At 41.0% G+C, this 21,751-nt stretch overlaps 7 protein-coding genes across 8 annotated transcripts; 4 read left to right on the forward strand and 3 right to left on the reverse strand.

Moving 5' to 3' along the window:
- Positions 1–3,102: 3,102 nt before the first annotated feature.
- Positions 3,103–4,933, reverse strand: LOC108596793 (tyrosine-protein kinase-like otk). The gene is made up of 3 exons (XM_017982896.1): positions 4,559–4,933; positions 3,985–4,478; positions 3,103–3,918 (listed from the first exon to the last, which is right to left on the reverse strand). The coding sequence occupies exons 1-3, from the start codon at positions 4,632–4,634 to the stop codon at positions 3,187–3,189; spliced, it is 1,302 nt and encodes a 433-aa protein (XP_017838385.1). The 5' UTR covers positions 4,635–4,933; the 3' UTR covers positions 3,103–3,186.
- A 157-nt stretch (positions 4,934–5,090) lies between these two features.
- Positions 5,091–6,720, reverse strand: LOC108596794 (metallophosphoesterase 1). Its single transcript, XM_033295012.1, has 5 exons — positions 6,527–6,720; positions 6,360–6,469; positions 6,042–6,304; positions 5,485–5,965; positions 5,091–5,425 (listed from the first exon to the last, which is right to left on the reverse strand). Exons 1-5 carry the CDS (start codon positions 6,550–6,552, stop codon positions 5,238–5,240), a joined length of 1,068 nt encoding a protein of 355 aa, XP_033150903.1. The 5' UTR covers positions 6,553–6,720; the 3' UTR covers positions 5,091–5,237.
- Positions 6,721–7,231: 511 nt separating this feature from the next.
- LOC108596791 (sister chromatid cohesion protein PDS5 homolog B-B) lies at positions 7,232–13,098 on the forward strand. 2 transcript variants are annotated; one of them, XM_017982894.2, is made up of 14 exons: positions 7,232–7,399; positions 7,833–7,966; positions 8,039–8,424; positions 8,492–8,699; positions 8,766–8,934; positions 9,058–9,799; positions 9,862–10,125; positions 10,185–10,278; positions 10,335–11,177; positions 11,239–11,375; positions 11,439–11,518; positions 11,581–11,849; positions 11,923–12,228; positions 12,298–13,098. In XM_017982894.2, the coding sequence occupies exons 2-14, from the start codon at positions 7,886–7,888 to the stop codon at positions 12,391–12,393; spliced, it is 3,675 nt and encodes a 1,224-aa protein (XP_017838383.1). In that variant the 5' UTR covers positions 7,232–7,399; positions 7,833–7,885; the 3' UTR covers positions 12,394–13,098. The 2 variants fall into 2 exon arrangements, with proteins under 2 accessions (XP_017838383.1, XP_017838384.1); XM_017982895.2 differs by lacking the exon at positions 7,232–7,399 and having other exon boundaries at positions 7,788–7,966.
- Positions 13,099–13,449: 351 nt separating this feature from the next.
- Positions 13,450–15,021, forward strand: LOC108596795 (ADP-ribosylation factor-like protein 6-interacting protein 6). The gene is made up of 3 exons (XM_017982898.2): positions 13,450–13,692; positions 14,434–14,653; positions 14,712–15,021. Exons 1-3 carry the CDS (start codon positions 13,689–13,691, stop codon positions 14,803–14,805), a joined length of 318 nt encoding a protein of 105 aa, XP_017838387.1. The 5' UTR covers positions 13,450–13,688; the 3' UTR covers positions 14,806–15,021.
- A 74-nt stretch (positions 15,022–15,095) lies between these two features.
- LOC108594885 lies at positions 15,096–15,985 on the reverse strand (the record flags this gene model as incomplete). Its single annotated transcript, XM_017980023.1, has 4 exons — positions 15,970–15,985; positions 15,470–15,916; positions 15,288–15,416; positions 15,096–15,229 (listed from the first exon to the last, which is right to left on the reverse strand). Coding segments are annotated over exons 1-4 (726 nt in total), but the record flags the coding sequence as incomplete, so codon positions are not given.
- Positions 15,986–16,136: 151 nt separating this feature from the next.
- Positions 16,137–17,649, forward strand: LOC108595496 (GTP-binding protein 128up). The gene is made up of 4 exons (XM_017980749.2): positions 16,137–16,287; positions 16,377–16,497; positions 16,550–17,390; positions 17,446–17,649. Exons 1-4 carry the CDS (start codon positions 16,246–16,248, stop codon positions 17,546–17,548), a joined length of 1,107 nt encoding a protein of 368 aa, XP_017836238.1. The 5' UTR covers positions 16,137–16,245; the 3' UTR covers positions 17,549–17,649.
- A 297-nt stretch (positions 17,650–17,946) lies between these two features.
- Positions 17,947–21,501, forward strand: LOC108597777 (DNA-directed RNA polymerase III subunit RPC2). The gene is made up of 3 exons (XM_017984492.2): positions 17,947–18,836; positions 18,892–20,556; positions 20,612–21,501. The coding sequence occupies exons 1-3, from the start codon at positions 17,963–17,965 to the stop codon at positions 21,472–21,474; spliced, it is 3,402 nt and encodes a 1,133-aa protein (XP_017839981.1). The 5' UTR covers positions 17,947–17,962; the 3' UTR covers positions 21,475–21,501.
- Positions 21,502–21,751: the final 250 nt, after the last annotated feature.

Raw genomic sequence — 21,751 nt, forward strand, 5'->3', positions numbered from 1 at the left:
AAAATATGACTTCAACTATAAAATTCAAAATATGCTACAGCTGCGCTGAGTATTACTGTAGCTATATACAAATGTCGGCATATATAGCGCCTATGTTCGCTGAGATCTTGTCGATCATGCAGACTGACTGCTTTATATTAAGCAATTATATTTAAATAATAGCTAGTATAGCTAGCTGCTGTTGGTTTCAAATGTGACCAGTATTATTTCCCATTATTTTTTGTGCCGTGTTGCCGTGCGTCTGGCTCCAGCTATTTCTGTAGAGTTAAGCGCGTAATTTGAATTTACTTTATATATGCTCTATATATGGACTCTTTTAATAGAGACAATTTCAGATTTAACATTTTCATAATTTTTGTCGAGCAATCTGAATTTGAGTTTGTAATAAAAAAAGCATTGTAAACAAATGTATGCCAACATTTATTAGCTTAAAAAATTACAATTACGATAATATAAATTGTTTGCTTATAATTTAAATTTTAACCTTAAGTTAAGTTATAAGTTATTTTAAATTAATACATTTCAATTTAAGCTGTATTTAATTATATAAAAATGCCAACTTGAAAATATATTTTTATTTTAGTTTCAATTTAATTCTAAAATGACAGCAAGTTTGTTTATTCTTTTGTATATTACAGTTGCAGCTATAAATCAAAGTCTCTGGGTCTATCAAATCGCGCAGGATACACTGACAAAATCAAATTAAGCTATCAGCTGTCAGCACTCTACACATTCTCCCCTTTCAACCCACAGCACCCAGCGCCACCCACTGTGCCAATCTATTTGTGTGGCTGTGTGTGTGTGTGTGTGTGTGAATTTGCTTGAAAAGCCTCGCAATAATGCGCCTTAATGAGCAAGCTCGAGTTGACGATGATTACGTAGTCGTAGTCGAAGGTTGATTTTCTTTTTGGTTACCAAACAGCGTGGAGTTCTAGCCTGGCTGAAGGCTGCTTGGTGGTTGGTTGGGTGGGTGGCGGAGGGCGGTGGCGTGCTGTTTTTACGAGCGTGGCGCATGCTTGGATTCGACTGCAAGAAGCTTCCGTTTGACTACTTACGACTGTGCGTGGTCTGACCGATAAAATTTATGTGTGTGTGTGTGTGTGTGTGTGAGTGTGTTTTTCATTTTATAGTTTTCCGCTTTTCGTTTTACGATGCTTTGCAACCCCCCAAAAAGAAAACAATTGCAACAGATCCTGACGAACTGACGAGCCAAAAGTCATAAAATGCCGTTGCCGTTGCTGTTGTTCGTAGTATAGTAGAAATATACATATATAGAGTGAGAGAGAGAGGGGTGGTCTCCCTGATTAACAATGGAACCGCCCTGGAATACTGCGGTTATCAGAGAAAAAAAAGCAAAAATATGCTCTCAATGAACAGCGACAGTTATTGATGTCATAAAGTTGAAAATTTATGTCTGTCTGACTATTGGATATATACATACATAGAAACAAATGTATGGTAAGTATATAAGCTTTGTTTGACTGGTTTAGGGCGCAGCTGATCCGAAATGTTGTGAGAATATCTTATACATAACTATCATAATTTATGTATAGATATATGCTATGTACGCGCTGCTTACCTTTAGTCAGCGCCTCGTATAATTTTATGAAGTAAACTCAGCAAACATCAAACATTTAAATACATTACGTTACGTTGTGTTATTTTTGTTTTTGTTGTTTTGTTGGTTCCTTTGCGTAGACTAAACACAATAAACAATTTGAACTTTGATGATAATTCGCTGCATTTCGGTGCCGCCGCTGCACTTACTATAAACAAACAAGCCAAACGAATTAAGTAAATGAAAACGAAAGAGAAAGAGTAAAGAGTGTAAAATACGGAAGGGCATTGCCAGGCTGGCAACAAGTTTTTAATGCATGTCGATGCTGCTGTCGATGTCGCTGTCGCTGTCGCCGCTGCAGATCAAAGGCAGCCAAAGGTGTAGCTAACCTGCCAGCTGTGGGAGCGGCAGAGAGCGAGAGAGCGCGCGTGTGTGTGTGTTGGTGTTGGTGTGGAGCGGGGTGTTTCGGGTCGTTTAATTGCACTTGCCGCTTTGCTTCTCTTTCTAGTTTTTCTTATTCCTTTTTTTTTTATTTAACAGCCTGCGCATGTGTAATATGCTTTGATGTGCATTTGTTTATGGGTGTGCGCGCTATAAAAAATCATAAAATATGCATAAAACGCATAGGCAAAATGCCAATTGCGATTGAAGTTGAACAGGCAGTCAAAATGAATTCATTTTCCTGAAAATTGAAGCGCTCAAGTGAGCCACAAAATATGTCATTAGTGAACAACTTAAGAAAAGATAAAAGCTGCCAGAGGTGCTAAAAATATAAATACAAGCAATTAGCTGCTTTATAATCAAAGCATTTATGCTAGCTTAAGCAAGTGATTCAATTTAGTTAATGTACTTTTGTGTATTACTTGATATTGCATAAAACTTTAGCTAATAATTTAAAAAATATAAACTAAGAAATTGTTGCCATACACTAAAACATATAATTTTTGTAGTTTGTTTTTCATAAAAATGAAAAATGTCGTTTAAAGCTAAGCAATAAATTAAGTAAAAGAAATTTTATTTTATGCTAGTAATTTCGAGTGCTTAGCTTAAGTATCTTGCATATTTTTAAATCTGCCATAAGTGTAATTTCAATTTCAAGCTCTCACTTCAAATATTTCAAATATTTTTAAATCTGTAATAAACTTGCACTTAATCTTTAAACTCCTTGACAACTTCAACGATTTGTGGATACAACGGTATGCAGCTCCAGCTGGCTGCTTTTAGCTCATAAAAAGTACATAAAAAACTGTTGAGCATTTGGCGTTGCATGAGCTTTATGAGCGTATTGCGTATACGGCCGTAAAATTGTAAGTGCGATATAGGAATTTTATGATGGAAACAAATACGAACACACACACACACGCACACACCCGTATGCATGTATAAAAGAAATTTCTGTTTGCGCTATAAAATTGTGGCTCTATGAGAGCTATAAAATATTTATTCTATTAAAAAATAACTGTACAAAGATTATATACACACAGACACATAATTATAAATATATCTAGATATAAATACATACATATACACAGAGGCTAGCATAAAGTAATTGCAGCTCAACAACAAAATGCAGTAACATACAAAAGGGAGATTGAGATCATGGAAAGTTGGCAGATGGCAGCCAAAATCTAAACAACATCATCGGCCACCTGGGACTCCTGCTCCAGTATGGTGCTCTCACGTAATTTGCTCTTTAGATTCTTGCTGGAATTCGCCTCGGTCAGGCAGGGCTCATGCTCGGCATGCTCGTGCCCCTCAGCATCGGCTGCCACTGGCGCTGCATCCTCCAGCTGCACTTTGCCCAAATGCCGACGATAGCGATACCAGAGCTTCAGTCCCAGCACGAGCACAAAGTAGAGAAACGCCAGGCATATGATGATGATAATAATGCGCGTAACAATCGAATTGGAGGCAGACTTATTGCTGCGCACCACCAGCAGCACCTCGTCGCGCTTGAGGCCAGCACTGCTGCCAATGGTGCAGCCATATCTGCCCTCATCCTCCGGCTGCACATTGTGTATCTCCAGTGTGCCATTCTCCAGCAGCTGAAAGCGCTTCACATCCGTATTATTCTCATTAAAGTAGATCAAATCCTTATCCCAGCGTATAGTGGGCTGTGGATCGCCTGTGGCCTGGCAGTGTATAATAGCTATATCCGCTTCATTAACCTCCAGTGCTGGCTGCAGCGGCACCAAGAACTTGGGCGCCACTACCACGTTGATGGACACAGTAGCGCTTATCTGTCCCTGGCTGCTGCTGGCCAGGCACGTGTACTGACCACGCTGCGCAGTCGAGACATTGCGAAAGATGAGCGTGCCATTGTGATCGGTTACCTGAGCCGGCAACGGCTGCTGTGTATCCTATAATATAAATTAATAAATGATTAGCTTATGTACATTTTGAAATGCTCTGCAGCTCGCACTTACCCGCAGCCATTTAACCTGCGGCGTGGGTGTGCCTTGCGCCTTGCAATGCACTTTGGCCACGCTGCCCAGCTCCAGATTCTTTGACGTGGGCTGCGGCATAAACTTTAGCTGCTCAATGACTTCCAGCTGTCCTACATTGGAGCTTACAGCGGGCTGTCCCTCCACTAGCAACTGGCATTGATAGCTGCCCGCATCGCTGGCCAGCACGCTGCTGAATTGCAAAGCGCCTGTTTGCTTGTTCAGCGTCAGGCGCGTATCGTCGCGCAGCAGACTCTCCAGCTGTGGCTCGCTGGTGGTCACACTAGCCTGTCCCAGCTGCACTTGGCGCACCAATTTGTTGTCCTTGCGCCAGCGCAGGCTTATGCTATGGCTTTCTGCATAGAGCTGCGGCAATTGATAGACGCACGGCAACTGCAGCGCGCTTTGCTCCTTAACCTTTAGTTGAGCCGCAGGACCTTGAGTGATTAACACTTGCGTTAATGGCAAAGGCACAGCTGTTGGAAAATTATATTTTTTTTTATTATTAGCTGCTGCTGTGGTCAAGTATGAGTCATGGATTCTTTTAAGAACTTACCGCGCGCATAGCTCAGAGCAAGCAACAGGCAGAGCGCCTGACTAGATCGCTCGCTGATCTTTATCTGGAACTTCATGTTGGGGAATTTCGTTTGTTTGCCGCTTGCTTTACTTTATTGCCAGCAGTTTACTTTTTTTTTTTATTTTGTTTTTTTGCTTTACTTGCCACCAAAACCGGCTTTTTGCAATATTTTGCTTTATTTTCTTTAGCCTTATACAGACTTTTGTTAATCTTCAACTTCACTTCACTTCATTTCTTTTGAATTGCTATTTTTATGTTACGCACACGCGTCACGCTTAATTATCCTGCTGCAAACAGCGACTGCGAGTCCGTTTCGGTTTCGTCTGCGCTCCCGAGACGACCTTACGCGTTCGCCTTCCAAATTCGAAATGATTTTCCGCTTGCTGCTTTCCGCACGGGCCAAGGCAGCGCTGCTCTGTCAACGCTTGCGCACGCTACTGCTCCCAGTATTTGTCACTACTACTTTCTGTGCAACCCTGTGCAACATTTGAGCATAAAGGAATAGTAGCGAAGGCGGCTAAAAAGTATGTTATTCTAGATCAGCCACACGAGTTGGATAAACTTATGCTCATTATTAAACATGTTTATTGTAACATTGTTATTTCTATTATAAGGCTACAGTCTCTATTATTTTTGCTTATGCTTAGGATTGTACAGTCTAAAATTGAGGTATATTTGATATACGATTATAGATTGATTGACGCTTGGCCACTCGAAACGGACATCGAGTCATCATTTTGTAGACAATGGCAACACACAGCACAAATAGTCCCCAAAATACATAAGTAAATAAAAGTATAAAGCGATTCGGCTGCCACAGCACTGTATAACTTAGATTGTAGTTTTCTAAAATATTATAGGAAACCCATGTTATTGATTGTTGTTGATTAGTTTTAAGGACTTACCTAGCACTGCGTATCCCATGCCAATTTTGGCTTTGCCCATGCGATAAGAGCAGGTGGGCACCATAATTTCCAAATAGCTATGCTCCTCTTCCTTCAGCGCTTTCAAATCAAAATGCCGCACTGCATTTTCATAAAAGTTAATAACTTTCGTGGAGGGATAAATAAATATGCGCGATTCGTGCCAGTGGCCAGAAAATATGATATGTGGATCTATATCGCTAATAATGGCACGTAAAAGTGGGCCACCGCCTATTAATAAGGGCGCATGTGAAACTCCAATACGCAGACGTTCCGCATTGTGTTCCCTATCGGGATTTGTAAAGTCCAAGAGCATGCGATTAATCTTGAAGAAACGCACATGATTGTCGTATTCAAACAGATCTTCACTCATAAATTCGTTTTCGAAGCGCCGCTGATTGGAATTTGATATATAATCGCCATTGTCGCCGCCAATATCGTTATCTCCAGGCACATGTATGCGCTGAAAGTAAGCATTGATCATTTTGAACTAAGCGAGAGAGGATATAGAGGATATAAGCTTATCGTAAGCCACTTACATTGTTGTATTTTTTGCTCTGATAGATGCGCTTGAAGCGTTTCACATATTGTTTATACTCCTGAGCAGTGGCTATGTTGCCCTCGTCCAGCAAATCGCCGAGAAAGACAATGATATGCGGCTGAGTAAAGGATAAGGCGCGCTCAAAGGACTTTTGTAGATAACGATCAGAGTCGTAGCGTGCCAGCGGACTATGTGAGGAGCGATCATAGGAGGTGCCCAAGATTTGGGGATCAGCAATGAGCAGCATGCGTGTACAATTGGCTGCAATGCGTCAATGAAAGTATAATTTGTGCTAGTTAAAAATTCCAAAACTTACATAGTGTGCAGTCTATTGGCTGCCAACTGGCTTGAGCAATATAGTAGATGAGCACCTCGTTAAAGAACATGAGCAGCAGTGTGAGCACAATAAAACCGCGGCAGACCAATCTATATGAATTTGACAATCTTATAGCATAGCGAATTAGACAATCGGCTAGAACTTACCTATTGACTACGCGCAAGGAAGCCATAATTAAGCTATTTATGTTAATTCTTTTATATTGCTTTGCTTGTTAGCTGTTTGTTTTTGTAGTTGCATTTGGATTTCCTGCGTTGTGTCTATATTTATAAATTCATGTGCAATATTTACATAAGCTTGTGTTCTTTATGCTCCAAATATTTGTTGTTTTTCTTTTATTTATTTTACTTGTATTTAAAGTCGATGTTGATATACTCGCTATTTGGGGTCAATTTTGACCACACACACGCGTCGCAGCAGCGTCTAATTAGATTAAAGAGCATTAGCACAAGAAAAAAGGGCTGTGACCAATATATTCAACTTACCATTCCGTTGAATACATTAGCTTTTGTTGATTTTGTCAGCCATGCGCGCCGGTCGGTTGCCATGAGTATCAGTGCTAGTTTGGATTTTCAAATTTGTCAACAGTCGTTAACAAGCGGCGGGCTTATTTAAACGTTCCATTATCGCCTGCACTTGCCCGATCGTACAGATAAGAAAATATATTTTTACACACACGTTACTTTTACATAGGCAGACAGCTGTTGCTGCAATATGTTTCGAGCGCAAATATGCTCGATAGTTATCGAACACATAATTGTACGCGCTCGCTTTTGCGTTAACAGTCTGCATCGCAATGGCCGCACTAACATTGCGCTGTTAAATTTTTTCTGGCTGAAAACAAACGCACTTTATAATTTGCAGTTAAAACAATTAAAACAGCTCATGATGACGTCGTAATTGTGTTTCAAACGTTTATATGGACTGACAAAATAATATACAACGTTTGTAAATAGCAGTGCGTGTTTTAGAAGTGCGGCCTCGAAAAATACAAATTTGGCAAACATTTTATACCGCTGGTTCGTATTGTAAAAAGTAAGACCAGCTTGCAGAAAACTTGCAGCTGCATTTTGCTTTTATTTTAATCCGCGTGAAAAGAAAAAAAACCAACAAATAAGTTCTAAAGCGCTTGCAAGCCACCTTGGTTAAAGTGTGATTGTAAATTAACAAAAGCAAAGCGCATTATTTGTAGTTGAAGTTGTGTGTGTGTTACTATTTGGTGTACATGTATGTGTGTGAGCGTGTGTGTGAATGTATCGGTGTGCGTGTGGCTTGGCAATGCCGCCCGCTGTAATCGTTGATTTGGCAATGCTGCCGCGCGCTGCTTTTTATTTTTTGTAGAAACTTGAGGGTCGCGTTGTTGTTGTTGTTGTTGTTGCTGGCTGGCTAACTATAAACATAGAAAATAATGCACGCGTCGTTTGATTAACATACTCTTGTTTACGTTTGCAGCTGCGAAACGACAATAAATCGCGCGGTGTGAGAGCTTGCGACAGCTGTCAACAATGGCGGACATTGTTTATCCCAGTACCTGTCGACCGTTAACTGAGGATCTCGGCACAGATGAGCTTATACGCCGGCTTAAAGTGAGTGGCATAAGATTTTATGAGTTTCAGGCGCAAAATCGGTGTTTATTGTTTTTTTTTTATTATGTGCAGACTTTAGCCGATGAGCTTCAAAAGATGGACCAGGATGATAATCTCTATCAGCAGTATGTACCATTAGCGCTACACTTGCTCGACGATTTTTTCATGCAACATCCTTCGCGAGATGTGCAGTTATTAATTGCATGCTGCATTGCGGACGTGTTGCGTGTTTATGCGCCCGAAGCACCCTACAAGGAGCAGGATCAAATCAAAACAATTTTCAAGTTTTTCATTAAGCAATTGCATGGTTTGAAGGATCCACGTGATCCTTCTTTCAAGCGTTACTTTTACTTGCTAGAAAATCTAGCGTTTGTCAAATCGTTTAATATGTGCTTTGAGCTGGAGGATTGCCAGGAAATATTTCAGGAGCTCTTCAGCACGGTTTTCAAAATAATTAAGTATGTAATCTTTTTATATATGCTTTATTGATATATGTATATCAACATCAAATAACTGTATTTATAGTGATCAGCATAGTGTCAAAGTGAAAAACTTCTTTCTGGATGTGCTGAGTCCGCTTATAACTGATGCGGATAGTCTTTCAATTGAGCTGCTGGATCTGATACTGATTAACATAGTGGAGCCCAATAAGTCCAACAATAAGTATGCACATGAGCTAACAGAGCAGCTTTTGGTCAAAACTGGAGATGCCTTCGAGTCAACGATTAAATTGGTAAAGTCTTAGATACCAATGTGTTAAACTAACTGCTTATAAACTTTTCTTATCATCTATCAAAAGTTTTTTAATCGATCTTTGGTCATGGACAAACCAAACACCAAGCTGGCGATAACAAGCAAAATTTATGATATCATCTATGAGCTTAACCAAATCAATGGAGATCTTCTGGTCTCTGTTCTGCCACAGTTGGAAAATAAATTACTCTCCACTGATGTAACCGAGCGACTGAGTTAGTAGCCAAAAACTATGGATAGGATCCATTTAAAAACAATCCTTATTTTTAACTTATGAAAAAACATTTCTTCAATTTTAAGTTTACTTACGCTATATTCATTTTGTTTCCGATTTTTAGGAGCCACCACAACTTTAGCGCGCATGTTCTCGGAAAAGGATTCACAGCTGTCCAAGAAGTATCAACCGCTGTTACGCACATTCTTGGGTCGGTTTTGCGACATTACCGAATCGGTGCGTGTGAAGTGCGTACAATCGTCCATGCACTTTTTGCTCAATCATCCGCATCTACAGTCGGAAATTATTGAAAAGCTGCGTGTACGCCATCATGATGTGGATGAAATGGTGCGTCATGAGACAGTTATGGCTATTGTGGGTACAGCCAGGCGTAATTTTGATATTGTGGTCAATTCACCAGAGCTGTTGGAAATCGTGCGGGAACGCACCATGGATAAGAAATATAAAATACGACGCGATGCGATGAATGGACTTGGGTTTATCTACAAACGCGCTATTTGTGAGCCAAACGATTTGAGTGATGAAGTCAAGCAAGGAGTGGATTGGATTAAAAATAAAATTATGCATGGATATTACAAAGTATCGCTGGAGGATAAACTAATGGTGGAGCGTTTGCTTATCACGCATTTAGTGCCCTACAAACTGCCGCCAGACGAGCGCATGAAAAAGCTCTATCATTTGCTGGGTGATTTAGACACAAATGCAACTAAAGCGTTTGTAGAACTGCAAAAAAATCAAATGAAGACACGCCACACGGTCAGCGATTGGATTAAGCTGCATCACTCCAAGGAGTTCACACCACGCGTCCTTAGCCAGCTGATCGCCAAGCAGGCGACTATAGCCAAGTAATTCGAATTAATTTTGAATCTATGTATAATTTAATATTAATTGAATTGCATTTTCGTAGATTACTGCCAGATCCTTTGAAGTGCTCAGAGTATCTTACACAATTTAGTAACCATTTACGCAAAGATGCGCAATTACTGCGCTACATAAACATTGTTCTAAAACGCGATGTTAGCTGCCGCGAGTGTGCAGATACGATGAGCGCACTGCTCAAAAAACTGGGCGCTCATGTTATGACGAATCTTTATTATAACACAGTCAAGATGCTTATCGAGCGCATTGCCTCTGTTATGGTCGACAAGGAGTCGATTGGCGTGCTTATAGGGTAAGTATTCTTTACAAAAAGAGAAGTTATTGTTAACTAACTAATTGTTTGTTTCGCAGTCTAATTGAGCAGTGTATTCAGGGCGGCAGCATCTGTCAAGAAATTGGCATCCCACCCAAAGAAGCTGGCGAGCGTGGTCTTAATTTGCTTAGCGTATGTCTTTTTCAGAAAATATTTACTTATATTAATAAAAATTATACTTTTTTTAGATGCTATCGTATGTGTTCTCTGCGCATTTCATTACGGATACCTCACTGCGTCATTTGATTGCTTTGCTCAGCTACGACGAGGAATATGTCGCGCCGCTGGTGCTCAAAACATTGACACATTTGGGCCGCTATCAGCCGCTTATAGACGATGGCAATCCTGCTATACTGGAGGAACTGGCGCCCATTTGTAAAGACTTTGCGATAGTTGGCACGGATAAGCAGGCAAAGCATGCGGTGCGCTGCATTTTTGTCAACAGTCAATCATCATCGACGGCCTCAGCGGATGGCAATGGCAATGGCAGTGCCTCAACTACCACACAAAATGTGCATCCCATTTTTCATGAGATCATTGAAACGCTGCGCGTCAAACTAACACCCGATTGTGAGAATCAACGCACCATGATTGTTACCTTGGGCCACATAGCATTGAATATGCCGCAGGCATTCTTAACTCCCATTAAGAACATGATAGCGCGTCGCATTGTGAAAGAGCTGCTCATACAGGAGGTGCCGGCGGATCGCGACTGCGAGTTGCCCGATGGCGAGTGGTGCGAAGAAGATCAACTGCCAATCGACACGCTCTGCAAATTGGATGGACTTAAGACCATGGCACGCTGGCTGCTCGGCTTGCGCAACGACGAGCATGCGGCACAGAAAACATTCCGCATGCTGGCTGCCTTTGTCACTCAACGTGGCGATTTGTTAGCACAAAATCGTCTCTGCCCTGCGGAAAAATCCTGGCTGCGTGTAGGCGCTGCCTGTGCTATGCTCAAGATATGCGAGCAAAAAGGTGTGGGTGATCAGTATAGCGCGGAACAGTTTTTACAGCTCTCGCAGCTTATGGTAAGAGCTCGCAGTCAAGCTTAGCTTCATGACTTGATTAAAATGTATATATAAATTGCAGGAAGATCCAGTTCTAGAGGTTCGTGAAATATTTGCACGCAAGCTGCACAAAGGTCTGGGTAGAAGTTTGCCGCGTCATTGCCTACCGCTGGACTTTATGGGCTACTATGCACTCGTCGGCCTGGAGCCCAATAAGAAGTATGTTGTTGCTTTAATATAATGTCCAGGAAAGTCATTTAAAACTCTTTTTTATATTCGCAGATTGCAAGATCAGGTGCGTCACTATATTGAAGCGGATGTAAATAAGCGCAGGGAATATCTTAAAACTGTTGCAATGACAAGTAAGCCCAAATATTAAATTCGCAGGTCGAACACACATAACTAATCGTATGCGTTTCTATAGTACCGGATAGCTCATCGGAAGCGCAACATATTTTACCTGATTTCATGGTGGTCTTTGCCATACCCGTGCTGGTAAGCAATCCCAGCTTCACCAATTATGAGGACTATGTGCAGTTGCGTAAAATGGAGAAATGCCTGCGCTTCATATTGGAGCCGCTGATGGCAAAACGTGAATCTTTTGACTATAGCTTCTACAAGCAGCTGCTGCAGCTGATAAAACATCGTGAATACGGACAGAGCAACGAAAGGGATGGAACAGATAATAATCACGTATGTGATTTCTTTAATATGAGCTTTGGCTAATTGTTGCTAATATTATTCACTATTTTTACAATTTCTATAGAAAATGTGGGCGCTCTGTGATCTCGCTATGCACATAATTGATGCCAAAGTTGGCCAGTGTGATGACAACTCGAGCGCATTCTCAATTCCAATGGCGTTGCCAGAATTGTACTACAAACAGCCCCCTGGAAGTTTTACGAACAATAAAATCTATTTGCCGCTGGATGTCTATACCTTGGGCGCTAACACAAAATCAAGCAGTAAAACTTCGGCCTCCACAACGACAGCTGCAGCTCATGCTGCAGCAGCTGGTTCCAAGCGAGCGGCAGAGCTATCGCTCATGGACGATGATGGAGAAAATTCACAAGTAAATAAATTTTTAGGTGTAGCTTCCATTTTATTCAATTTATACTATTTTTATTATGTTTATCAACAGGAGAATAATCTTTTTGATAACATTCGTGCCGCAGATACGACGGAGCCGTTGGCTAAGAGAACGCGCGGCGGAGCCGCAGCGGCAGCCAAATCGTAAAACAAATTTCGCCTATTTGTTAGTTTAGTGTTAGTCTAGTACCTAAGTTAACTAAATATTTAAGACTTAGTATCGCACACACACAAGCACGAGAAAACAATCAGAAGCAGCAGTCATATCCTGGGAAATATTTTAGATTTGTTTGCTGTGTCAGTGAGTGAGTGGGTGAGTGTGTGTGTGCCTATGTGTTAAGCAAACAGACCAATAACCAAGCTGGCAGTTGCGCCAATTTGTTAATTTTACATTTATTCGTAGAAGTGCACATTTTATTTAAAATTCTTTTGGTGTGCTTTGTATTATGCGAAATTTTTTCTTGTTTTTAATATTGTCAACATTTTAATTCATGTTTCAAAACGATTCTTTTTGTAATTATTTTTTTTTATCAATTGTATCGAATAAAAGGAAATTAGCTTGAAAATTAGTTGAAAAATTTCAAACACGTAATTTAACGGAGCCTTATTAAGAAATTAATATCTTAAAATTTTCTATGAGCGCAGTTAAAAATTAGTTAATATTACATGCAGGATTAATCATAATACGCATATACATATACACAACAAAAACATATTCATAATTAACAAACAAAATGCATTAAAAATGTATTATATGAAAACAATTAAACGTTTTGTAAGCGTATTAAGCAGTAACAAGAAAAAATTATAAACACAAAAAAAACCGAAGAACTGTACGTTTAACTATTATTACTGTTTTTCAAATACAAAATAAATAATTATTTAAAAAATAAGTTAAAATTAAATTGACCAACTCGAGTTTTATTTAAAATTGGCGGCATTTTTATCTACTCAATATAGGCTTAGATTAAGGTATCGATATGTATGAATGTTATCGATGCTTATATCATTTGATAGTTTTGTTGTGGGCGTGTTGCATTAGTGTTGTGTGCATGTGTCGTTTTTGTTTATATTTTTGAAAAAGTTCAACTAAAATTGCGCTGGTATTAGTCAAGCAGACTAACAATAATAGCAATGCATAAGCCGCAAGCTTTTCAAGTTGTTTTTGATGCCACTGGCAACAGTAGGAAAACAAACGCTCAGCTGAACAGGCTGAGTACGCATATATACACCTCAACCCCCAAAGAAAAAAAGCAACAACAACAAGAGCAGCGGCAGAAATGCAACGACGCCATTAACTTGTTTGACCTAACAAAAGTAACAAAAGCGACAGAGAAAAATTACTTTTGCGTGGGTGGAGTGGGACTGACAATTGATGCTCGTTTAAAAGCGTTGGTACTTCTAATCGGAATAATTATTTTTGGCTCTCGACTCGTCAGTCTAATGAGTAAGTACCATTATGTAGAGGAACTGCTCAAGGTTGCACTTGTTGGGAACGTCTGTTTACGTTTTTACTTATAAATAGACTGCATTACCATATGTATATGTACACATATGTATATAACTATAGTACATATGTATATGAATATTGGTTTGTTTTGTTTGTTTTCTGCTTAAATGGGCAATCGCAAGTGTACAAAAGTATGATCTCATGCCCATTTTCATTCTCCTTGCTGTTTCACCTTCGCGTGTGGATTTCCATTATAACTTCCTCCCCTTTACTAGTTTAAACGTCTATGCAATGTGCTAAGCATCTAAATAAAGATTCTATTATTGACTGTTAGTAATTTGCATACGCAATTTCTATAGTCAACAGTGAAAAGATTAATTAGTTTTGTCTGTTGTCTTTCAAATACAGATATGTGTTTGTATGCATGCGTGAGTGTTCGTTTTAACGGTTTTTAATGTCGCGCTATCCTAACGCACAGTGGTCTACAATCAAAAGTTTTGTCAACACATTTTCAATATTTATTGTGCCCACTTCTACATGGGTGTCTCGCTGTCTAACTTTTCTCTGCATAATGCCCACATAACTGGCACTGTAAACATCAACAACAGTGAGAAATAGTGTTCATGTTTGCTGGATGACGACACGGCTGGCTTGTTTATCTTACTGCTGATATAAGCCAATATCAGTTTGCTGGCCTTGACGCTCAATTGAAGTAATTATTCTTTTTGCCGCCCACAGTGTCGCTCGTCAATGACAACAACGTGCAACAGGTGACCAGTTTTATGCAGGAGCAGCTAAACAATGCTCTGGACTGGTCCGAGCGCCACCAATTGCGCTCCTGGCTGAGCGCTTTACTGTGTGGTTTTATTGTATCTCTGTTTCACTATGCGATCGTTTATTTCGATAGCGCTGTGCCAGGTGTTAGCCCCCCAACGCCTTTCTCACCACGTTCTAAACGGTAAGTCTAAATGGCATAATAAATGGCATTGATTTTATTTTTTGTTTCTCTTTTGCAGCGACCGGGAGAGGAGCACTTCGTTGCACTTGAACTATTTGTGTGCGTTTGGTACAGGTGCAATGGTAACGTTGTTTATGATTGTAGATTTCTAATGTCGCCTTGCTAATTTCTTTTAGCAGTATTAGTATTAAAAACCAGTAAAATTGTCTAGTAATATATTTATTTATGAAAAGTATTATGTTAACTGTGCAATTACGCAAACATAGTTTCTAACTATTTATGAATTCTTATCAAAGCTATAGAAGCTAAACTGAATGATTGAAACTAAGTAACTAAGTAAATAACTTACTAATATAAAAGAAGTACAAAATGAATAAATACTAAAAACTTATATATGTATGAAAACATTTGTTAAAACTAAAACTTATTTTGTATTATTTTGCATTAAAATATATTTTGTGATATTTTCTATGCGTATAAAGTTCTGTTGCCAAACGTCAATGCTTACCTGCGAGACACTAAAAGTCTTCAAACGATTGTCATTTATAAAGCGACCCACAATATGCACATAACAGCCTGTAAAGAGTTAAAAAGTTAGCAAAGAGTATGTGACTGTCCATCGTTGTATACTTGCCGTTGCTGAGGTTTTTAATTTCTCCTTCAAAGTCATAGAAAATGCTCTGCAGTATGGGACCATTGTTATCATTGCGCAGCAGCAGAGTATGCTCACCACGATTGCCCACAATAATGCGCAATATTTTGCCTATTTAATTTAAAATAATCAGCTATGTTAATATTTAATATATATACACCTACCATAAACGTTCCAAAGCGCATTTAAATTTGGCTGGGCTTGCTGCATTGCCATGCAGAAATCTACGCGTCCAATTAGGCTTACTAAGCTTCTGCCAGGTTTGTCCATTACATTCGTTGGCGCTGGCTGCTCTGCGTTCAATTTCACCACAGCAGCCTCCGTTATTTTAGTTGCACTCTTTTGTGCACAGCCATTGCTATTTTTATTCATATTCAACATAAATTCGTATTTGGGTTTAATATCATTAGGCTCCTCAACGAACCCAGCATATCTTAGCTTGTTATCTTTTTGGCAACGACTCAATTTTGTTTGCTTCAATTGACTTCTAGTTTTGTTTGAAAGACTAGCGGCTGTATCAAAGCTACGATTGCAAAGCGATTGCTTGTTTGCCCGCAGCTGTGCTTTAAATTTATGTTGTGTGTTGCTTGCAACAAGTGATGTTTTTTTGGCTGTAACTATTATTTAGATTAGTTATGTACATATTAATTATTTTACAACTTACTTCTACCGGTAAACATTTTGTATGGATTGAATACCGAACGATGCAAAATATAACGGATATTTTATGAAAACGGCCACAGTTGCCACATTTATAAAAAAGATACTTGCTGCCAGACTGTTTTTTTTTTATAAGTAGCTCCATGGCAACTCTGTACTGTAGGCATCGATACTTTTGACACAGTGTCCACGCGAGTTTATTTTCGTTGTAATGCATTAACTTTTGTAAATAGTTGCAAAATTTCTTACAGTCTGAGCTTAAACAACTAACGCAACCGACATGAGTACGATCTTGGAGAAAATTGCGGCCATCGAGTCGGAGGTAAGCCGGTATAGCATGCCCTAGTTATGGCCAATTGGAAATCTAACCTGTCTACCAATTTGTGTGCATGTATGTATGTATATGTATAGATGGCACGCACGCAAAAGAATAAGGCAACATCTGCCCATTTGGGTCTGCTGAAAGCCAAGCTTGCAAAGCTACGACGTGAGCTTATTTCACCAAAAGGAGGCGGCGGCGGCACTGGCGAAGGTAAGTGGGTTTTAGCACATACAGCCAGTCATTTATAATTATTGCCTTTTAGCCGGCTTTGAGGTGGCCAAGACTGGAGATGCTCGAGTGGGCTTTGTGGGCTTTCCTTCGGTGGGAAAGTCAACGCTACTTTCGAATTTAGCTGGCGTTTATTCGGAAGTAGCGGCATACGAATTCACAACGCTTACAACTGTGCCAGGCTGCATTAAGTACAAGGGTGCCAAGATACAGCTGCTGGATTTGCCGGGTATTATTGAAGGTGCCAAGGACGGCAAGGGTCGTGGTCGTCAAGTGATTGCTGTGGCGCGTACCTGTAATCTTATTTTCATGGTGTTGGATTGTCTCAAGCCTTTAGGCCATAAGAAGTTGCTGGAGCATGAATTGGAAGGCTTCGGCATACGCTTGAACAAGAAACCGCCAAATATTTATTACAAGAGAAAGGACAAGGGCGGCATTAACCTCAACTGCATGGTGCCGCAGTCCGAACTGGACACGGATCTGGTGAAAACTATTCTGTCGGAATATAAAATACACAATGCGGATATAACGCTTCGTTATGACGCTACCAGCGACGATCTGATTGATATTATTGAAGGCAATCGCATCTACATACCCTGCATTTATCTGCTGAACAAAATTGATCAGATATCAATTGAGGAACTTGATGTCATTTATAAAATACCGCATTGTGTGCCCATCTCGGCGCATCATCACTGGAACTTTGACGATTTACTAGAAATGATGTGGGAGTATCTGAGACTGGTCCGAATTTATACCAAGCCCAAGGGACAACTGCCTGACTATAGTTCGCCGGTGGTACTCCATAATGAGCGCACTAGCATTGAGGACTTTTGCAATAAACTACATCGCTCTATCGCCAAGGAGTTTAAATAGTAAGTGTGATAGATTTTATTTTAAATATATTTTTTAATTTATTTTTCCCTATAGTGCGCTGGTCTGGGGCTCATCGGTCAAGCATCAGCCTCAAAAAGTTGGCATTGAGCACATACTCAACGATGAAGATGTGGTGCAAATTGTGAAAAAGGTTTAGATACAACAAATTTGATTTTTGGATTCAGATTGTTTTTTTTATTGCATTTTAAATAAAATTCTAAATGCGCCAAATACTTGAGAGCGTTGCCACATTTGAGTCAGCTGTAATAATGCCCACACTACACTATCATCCATATGATTAAAAACCTGTTGAACCAAGAGTTTTTTGTGGATTATATTTGAGCGGCGTGCAGCTGAAAATACGGTAAACGATGTATTTTATTAGGCAAAAGTCATTTCTGGAGTCATGAAAGTCAAACAATTTCGAATTTTCAAATACAAGCTCGAACGCGCCATCTTTTACAGCGCTGCCACACTTTTGTTTTGCTGCAACACACTCTCATCCACTTGGGCTTGCTAGAAATAAATAACAACAGCAACAAGCTCACGTTGTTTTTAATTTAATTTTTAAATGGTTGAGATAAAGAGAACAGAGTCTGAGTCTGCCTGGGATCCTGGTGACAGCAAGGAATGGAATACGCCTATTAAGCCACTGGAGGAGAAGTGGAAACTGGTGCCGGCATTCTTGCAGGTCAAGGGATTGGTAAAGCAGCACATTGATTCATTTAATCATTTCATAAACGTGGATATCAAAAATATTGTTCGAGCCAATGAAATAGTGACCAGTGGCGCCGATCCGCTCTTTTACCTCAAGTATCTGGATGTGCGGGTTGGAAAGCCAGACATTGACGAAGGCTTTAACATAACCAAGGCAACCACACCGCATGAATGCCGGTTGCGAGATACCACCTACTCGGCGCCTATAAGCGTGGACATTGAGTACACACGAGGCACGCAACGCATTAAGCGCAACAACTTGCTCATTGGACGCATGCCACTTATGCTAAGATGCTCAAACTGTGTGCTCACCGGTAAATCCGAGTTTGAGCTCTCAAAGCTAAACGAATGCCCTTTAGATCCGGGTGGTTATTTTGTGGTGCGTGGTCAGGAGAAGGTGATACTCATACAGGAGCAATTGTCATGGAATAAAATGCTTACTGAAGACTTTAATGGCGTGGTGCAGTGCCAAGTGACTTCATCTACGCATGAGAAAAAATCGCGCACACTAGTGCTGAGCAAGCATGGAAAATATTATCTCAAGCATAATTCTATGACGGATGATATACCCATAGTGGTTATATTCAAAGCCTTGGGCGTGGTTTCCGATCAGGAAATAATGGCACACATTGGTTTGGATACACGCTCACAGAATCGCTTTGGTGCCTCGCTGCTGGAAGCCTTCGGTTTAAAGATATTTACGCAACAGCGTGCGTTGGACTATATGGGTAATTAAATGTGCAATTATAAATGATAAATATTAATTATGTTTGAATATGACAGGTTCCAAGCTGGTGGTTAAGCGCTTTCAGAGCGCAACAACTAAATCGCCGTCAGAGGAGGCACGCGAACTGCTGCTGACCACCATATTGGCGCATGTGCCTGTGGATAATTTCAATTTTCAAATGAAAGCCATCTATGTGGCCCTAATGGTGCGTCGCGTCATGGCTGCCGAATTGGATAAGACACTCTTTGATGATCGCGATTACTACGGCAACAAGCGCTTGGAGTTAGCTGGCTCCTTGATGTCGCTGATGTTTGAGGATTTGTTCAAGCGCATGAACTGGGAGCTCAAGATGATAGCGGATAAAAATATACCCAAAGTAAAGGCAGCACAGTTCGATGTAGTGAAGCATATGCGAGCAGCGCAAATTACCGTGGGCCTGGAGTCCGCTATTAGTTCTGGCAATTGGACTATTAAACGTTTTAAAATGGAGCGCGCGGGTGTGACGCAAGTGCTCTCCCGTCTGAGCTACATCTCTGCGCTGGGTATGATGACGCGCGTCAACTCACAATTTGAGAAAACACGCAAAGTGTCTGGACCACGTTCGCTGCAGCCAAGTCAATGGGGCATGCTATGTCCCTCCGATACGCCTGAGGGTGAAGCCTGTGGCTTGGTTAAGAATCTAGCACTAATGACGCACATCACCACCGAGGTAGACGAGCGTCCAGTGATGACTTTGGCTTTCAATGCGGGCGTAGAAGATATACGCGAAGTTAGCGGCAATCCCATAAACAATCCCAATGTATTTCTGGTCTTCATCAATGGCAATGTCCTCGGCTTGACACTCAACCATCGCCATTTGGTGCGCAACTTGCGTTACATGCGCCGCAAAGGACGCATGGGCAGCTTTGTATCCATACACACCTCCTACACGCAGCGTTGTGTCTTTATACACACGGATGGCGGACGCTTGTGTCGTCCTTATATTATTGTGCAGGATACACGACCCTTGGTGTTGCAGCGCCATCTGGATGAACTGCAGCGTGGCATACGCAAGTTTGATGACTTTTTGCATGACGGACTGATTGAGTACTTGGATGTGAATGAGGAGAACGATTCGTTTATTTCATGGAACGAGCTGGATATTGAGCCGCATACGACGCATCTGGAAATCGAACCCTTTACGCTGCTGGGCGTCTGCGCGGGCCTGGTGCCGTATCCGCATCACAATCAAAGTCCTAGGAATACCTATCAATGCGCTATGGGCAAGCAGGCCATGGGCATGATTGGCTACAATCAAAAGAATCGCATTGATTCGTTGATGTACAACCTGGTCTATCCACAGGCGCCCATGGTCAAGTCCCGCACCATTGAGTTGACCAACTTTGACAAGTTGCCCGCTGGCCAAAATGCTACAGTCGCTGTCATGAGCTACTCCGGCTACGATATTGAGGATGCGCTCATTTTGAACAAGGCCTCCATCGATCGTGGCTATGGTCGCTGCTTGGTTTACAAAAACAGCAAGTGCACGGTGAAGCGTTATGCGAATCAAACATTTGACAGGATTATGGGACCCGTAAAGGATGCGCTTACCAATAAGGTAATTTTCAAGCACGATGTGCTGGATACGGATGGCATTGTGGCGCCTGGCGAACAGGTGCAAAACAAACAGATTATGATTAATAAGGAAATGCCTGCGGTGACCTCCATTAATCCGCTGGAAGGTAAGCATAATGGCGTTGCCAATGGTCTACAGTAATTTAATCTCTTGTAATGCAGGTCAATCCCAGGTGCCCTACACCGCCGTGCCCATCAGCTATAAGGGACCCGAGCCGAGCTATATCGAGCGTGTTATGGTCTCTGCCAATGCCGAGGAAGACTTTCTCATCAAAATCCTGCTTAGGCAGACACGTATACCGGAAATTGGCGATAAGTTTAGCTCGCGGCATGGACAGAAAGGCGTCACAGGACTCATTGTGGACCAGGAGGATATGCCCTTTAATGATTTTGGTATATGTCCGGACATGATAATGAACCCACATGGATTCCCCTCACGCATGACAGTGGGCAAAGTGCTAGAGCTGCTGGGCGGCAAGGCGGGCGTGCTGGAGGGTAAATTCCATTATGGCACTGCCTTTGGCGGCTCCAAGGCAGCGGATGTGCAGGAGGAGCTGGTGCGACATGGCTTCAACTATATGGGCAAGGACTTCTTCTATTCGGGCATTACAGGCGGACCGCTCGAGGCATACATCTACTCCGGCCCGGTGTACTATCAGAAACTCAAGCATATGGTGCAGGACAAGATGCATGCCAGAGCACGTGGTCCCAAAGCGGTGCTAACAAGGCAACCCACTCAGGGTCGCAGTCGTGAGGGTGGTCTGCGTCTGGGCGAGATGGAGCGGGATTGTCTTATATCCTATGGCGCCAGTATGCTTATTATGGAGCGCCTTATGATATCTTCCGATGCCTTTGAGGTCGATGTTTGTCGCACTTGCGGTCGTCTAGCGTATTGCTCCTGGTGCCACTTCTGTCAGTCTTCGGCAAATGTCTCCAAGATATCCATGCCGTATGCCTGCAAGCTGCTCTTCCAGGAACTGACCAGCATGAATGTGGTGCCCAAATTGATATTGGAAAACTATTAGCCGGTAAGATTATTTCAAATGTTGAAAATAAAGTGTTTGTTGTTCTAACAATTTCAATTTGTTTAAATTGGGAAATCTTAAGGCCCACTAGAGATCTACACGGAAATGAAAATTATTGCATAAAATAATGTTAATAATTTAATTTAAAATTATATACATATATAAAACTTTTGTTAAGGATAAGTAATATAATTTATTATTATTTGTTTTTAAACGATTTAATCATACAATTGGTATAACTTCTTTGGCAATAATCCTTGCATTTTCATCTTAATTA

This window comes from Drosophila busckii, chromosome 2R (genome assembly GCF_011750605.1).
Source record: "Drosophila busckii strain San Diego stock center, stock number 13000-0081.31 chromosome 2R, ASM1175060v1, whole genome shotgun sequence".
Taxonomy (NCBI): domain Eukaryota; kingdom Metazoa; phylum Arthropoda; class Insecta; order Diptera; family Drosophilidae; genus Drosophila; species Drosophila busckii.

Excerpts from the sequence above, each read along its gene's own strand:
- LOC108596793 (XM_017982896.1), bottom strand. The coding sequence starts at position 4,634 with ATGAAGTTCCAGATAAAGATCAGCGAGCGATCTAGTCAGGCGCTCTGC. Across the intron at positions 4,479-4,558 it reads TGCTCTGAGCTATGCGCGCG|CTGTGCCTTTGCCATTAACG; the intron begins GTAAGTTCTTAA and ends ATTTTCCAACAG. Across the intron at positions 3,919-3,984 it reads CGCAGGTTAAATGGCTGCGG|GATACACAGCAGCCGTTGCC; the intron begins GTAAGTGCGAGC and ends TTTATATTATAG.
- LOC108596794 (XM_033295012.1), bottom strand. The coding sequence starts at position 6,552 with ATGGCTTCCTTGCGCGTAGTCAATAG. Across the intron at positions 6,470-6,526 it reads TCCTTGCGCGTAGTCAATAG|ATTGGTCTGCCGCGGTTTTA; the intron begins GTAAGTTCTAGC and ends AAATTCATATAG. Across the intron at positions 5,426-5,484 it reads CATGGGATACGCAGTGCTAG|AAAACTACAATCTAAGTTAT; the intron begins GTAAGTCCTTAA and ends ATAATATTTTAG.
- LOC108596791 (XM_017982894.2), top strand. The coding sequence starts at position 7,886 with ATGGCGGACATTGTTTATCCCAGTACCTGTCGACCGTTAACTGAGGAT. Across the intron at positions 8,700-8,765 it reads TCGAGTCAACGATTAAATTG|TTTTTTAATCGATCTTTGGT; the intron begins GTAAAGTCTTAG and ends ATCTATCAAAAG. Across the intron at positions 10,279-10,334 it reads GTGGTCTTAATTTGCTTAGC|ATGCTATCGTATGTGTTCTC; the intron begins GTATGTCTTTTT and ends TACTTTTTTTAG.
- LOC108596795 (XM_017982898.2), top strand. Across the intron at positions 14,654-14,711 it reads TTCTCACCACGTTCTAAACG|CGACCGGGAGAGGAGCACTT; the intron begins GTAAGTCTAAAT and ends TCTCTTTTGCAG.
- LOC108595496 (XM_017980749.2), top strand. The coding sequence starts at position 16,246 with ATGAGTACGATCTTGGAGAAAATTGCGGCCATCGAGTCGGAG. Across the intron at positions 16,288-16,376 it reads TTGCGGCCATCGAGTCGGAG|ATGGCACGCACGCAAAAGAA; the intron begins GTAAGCCGGTAT and ends GTATATGTATAG. Across the intron at positions 17,391-17,445 it reads ATCGCCAAGGAGTTTAAATA|TGCGCTGGTCTGGGGCTCAT; the intron begins GTAAGTGTGATA and ends TTTTCCCTATAG.
- LOC108597777 (XM_017984492.2), top strand. The coding sequence starts at position 17,963 with ATGGTTGAGATAAAGAGAACAGAGTCTGAGTCTGCCTGGGATCCTGGT. Across the intron at positions 18,837-18,891 it reads GCGTGCGTTGGACTATATGG|GTTCCAAGCTGGTGGTTAAG; the intron begins GTAATTAAATGT and ends TGAATATGACAG. Across the intron at positions 20,557-20,611 it reads CTCCATTAATCCGCTGGAAG|GTCAATCCCAGGTGCCCTAC; the intron begins GTAAGCATAATG and ends CTTGTAATGCAG.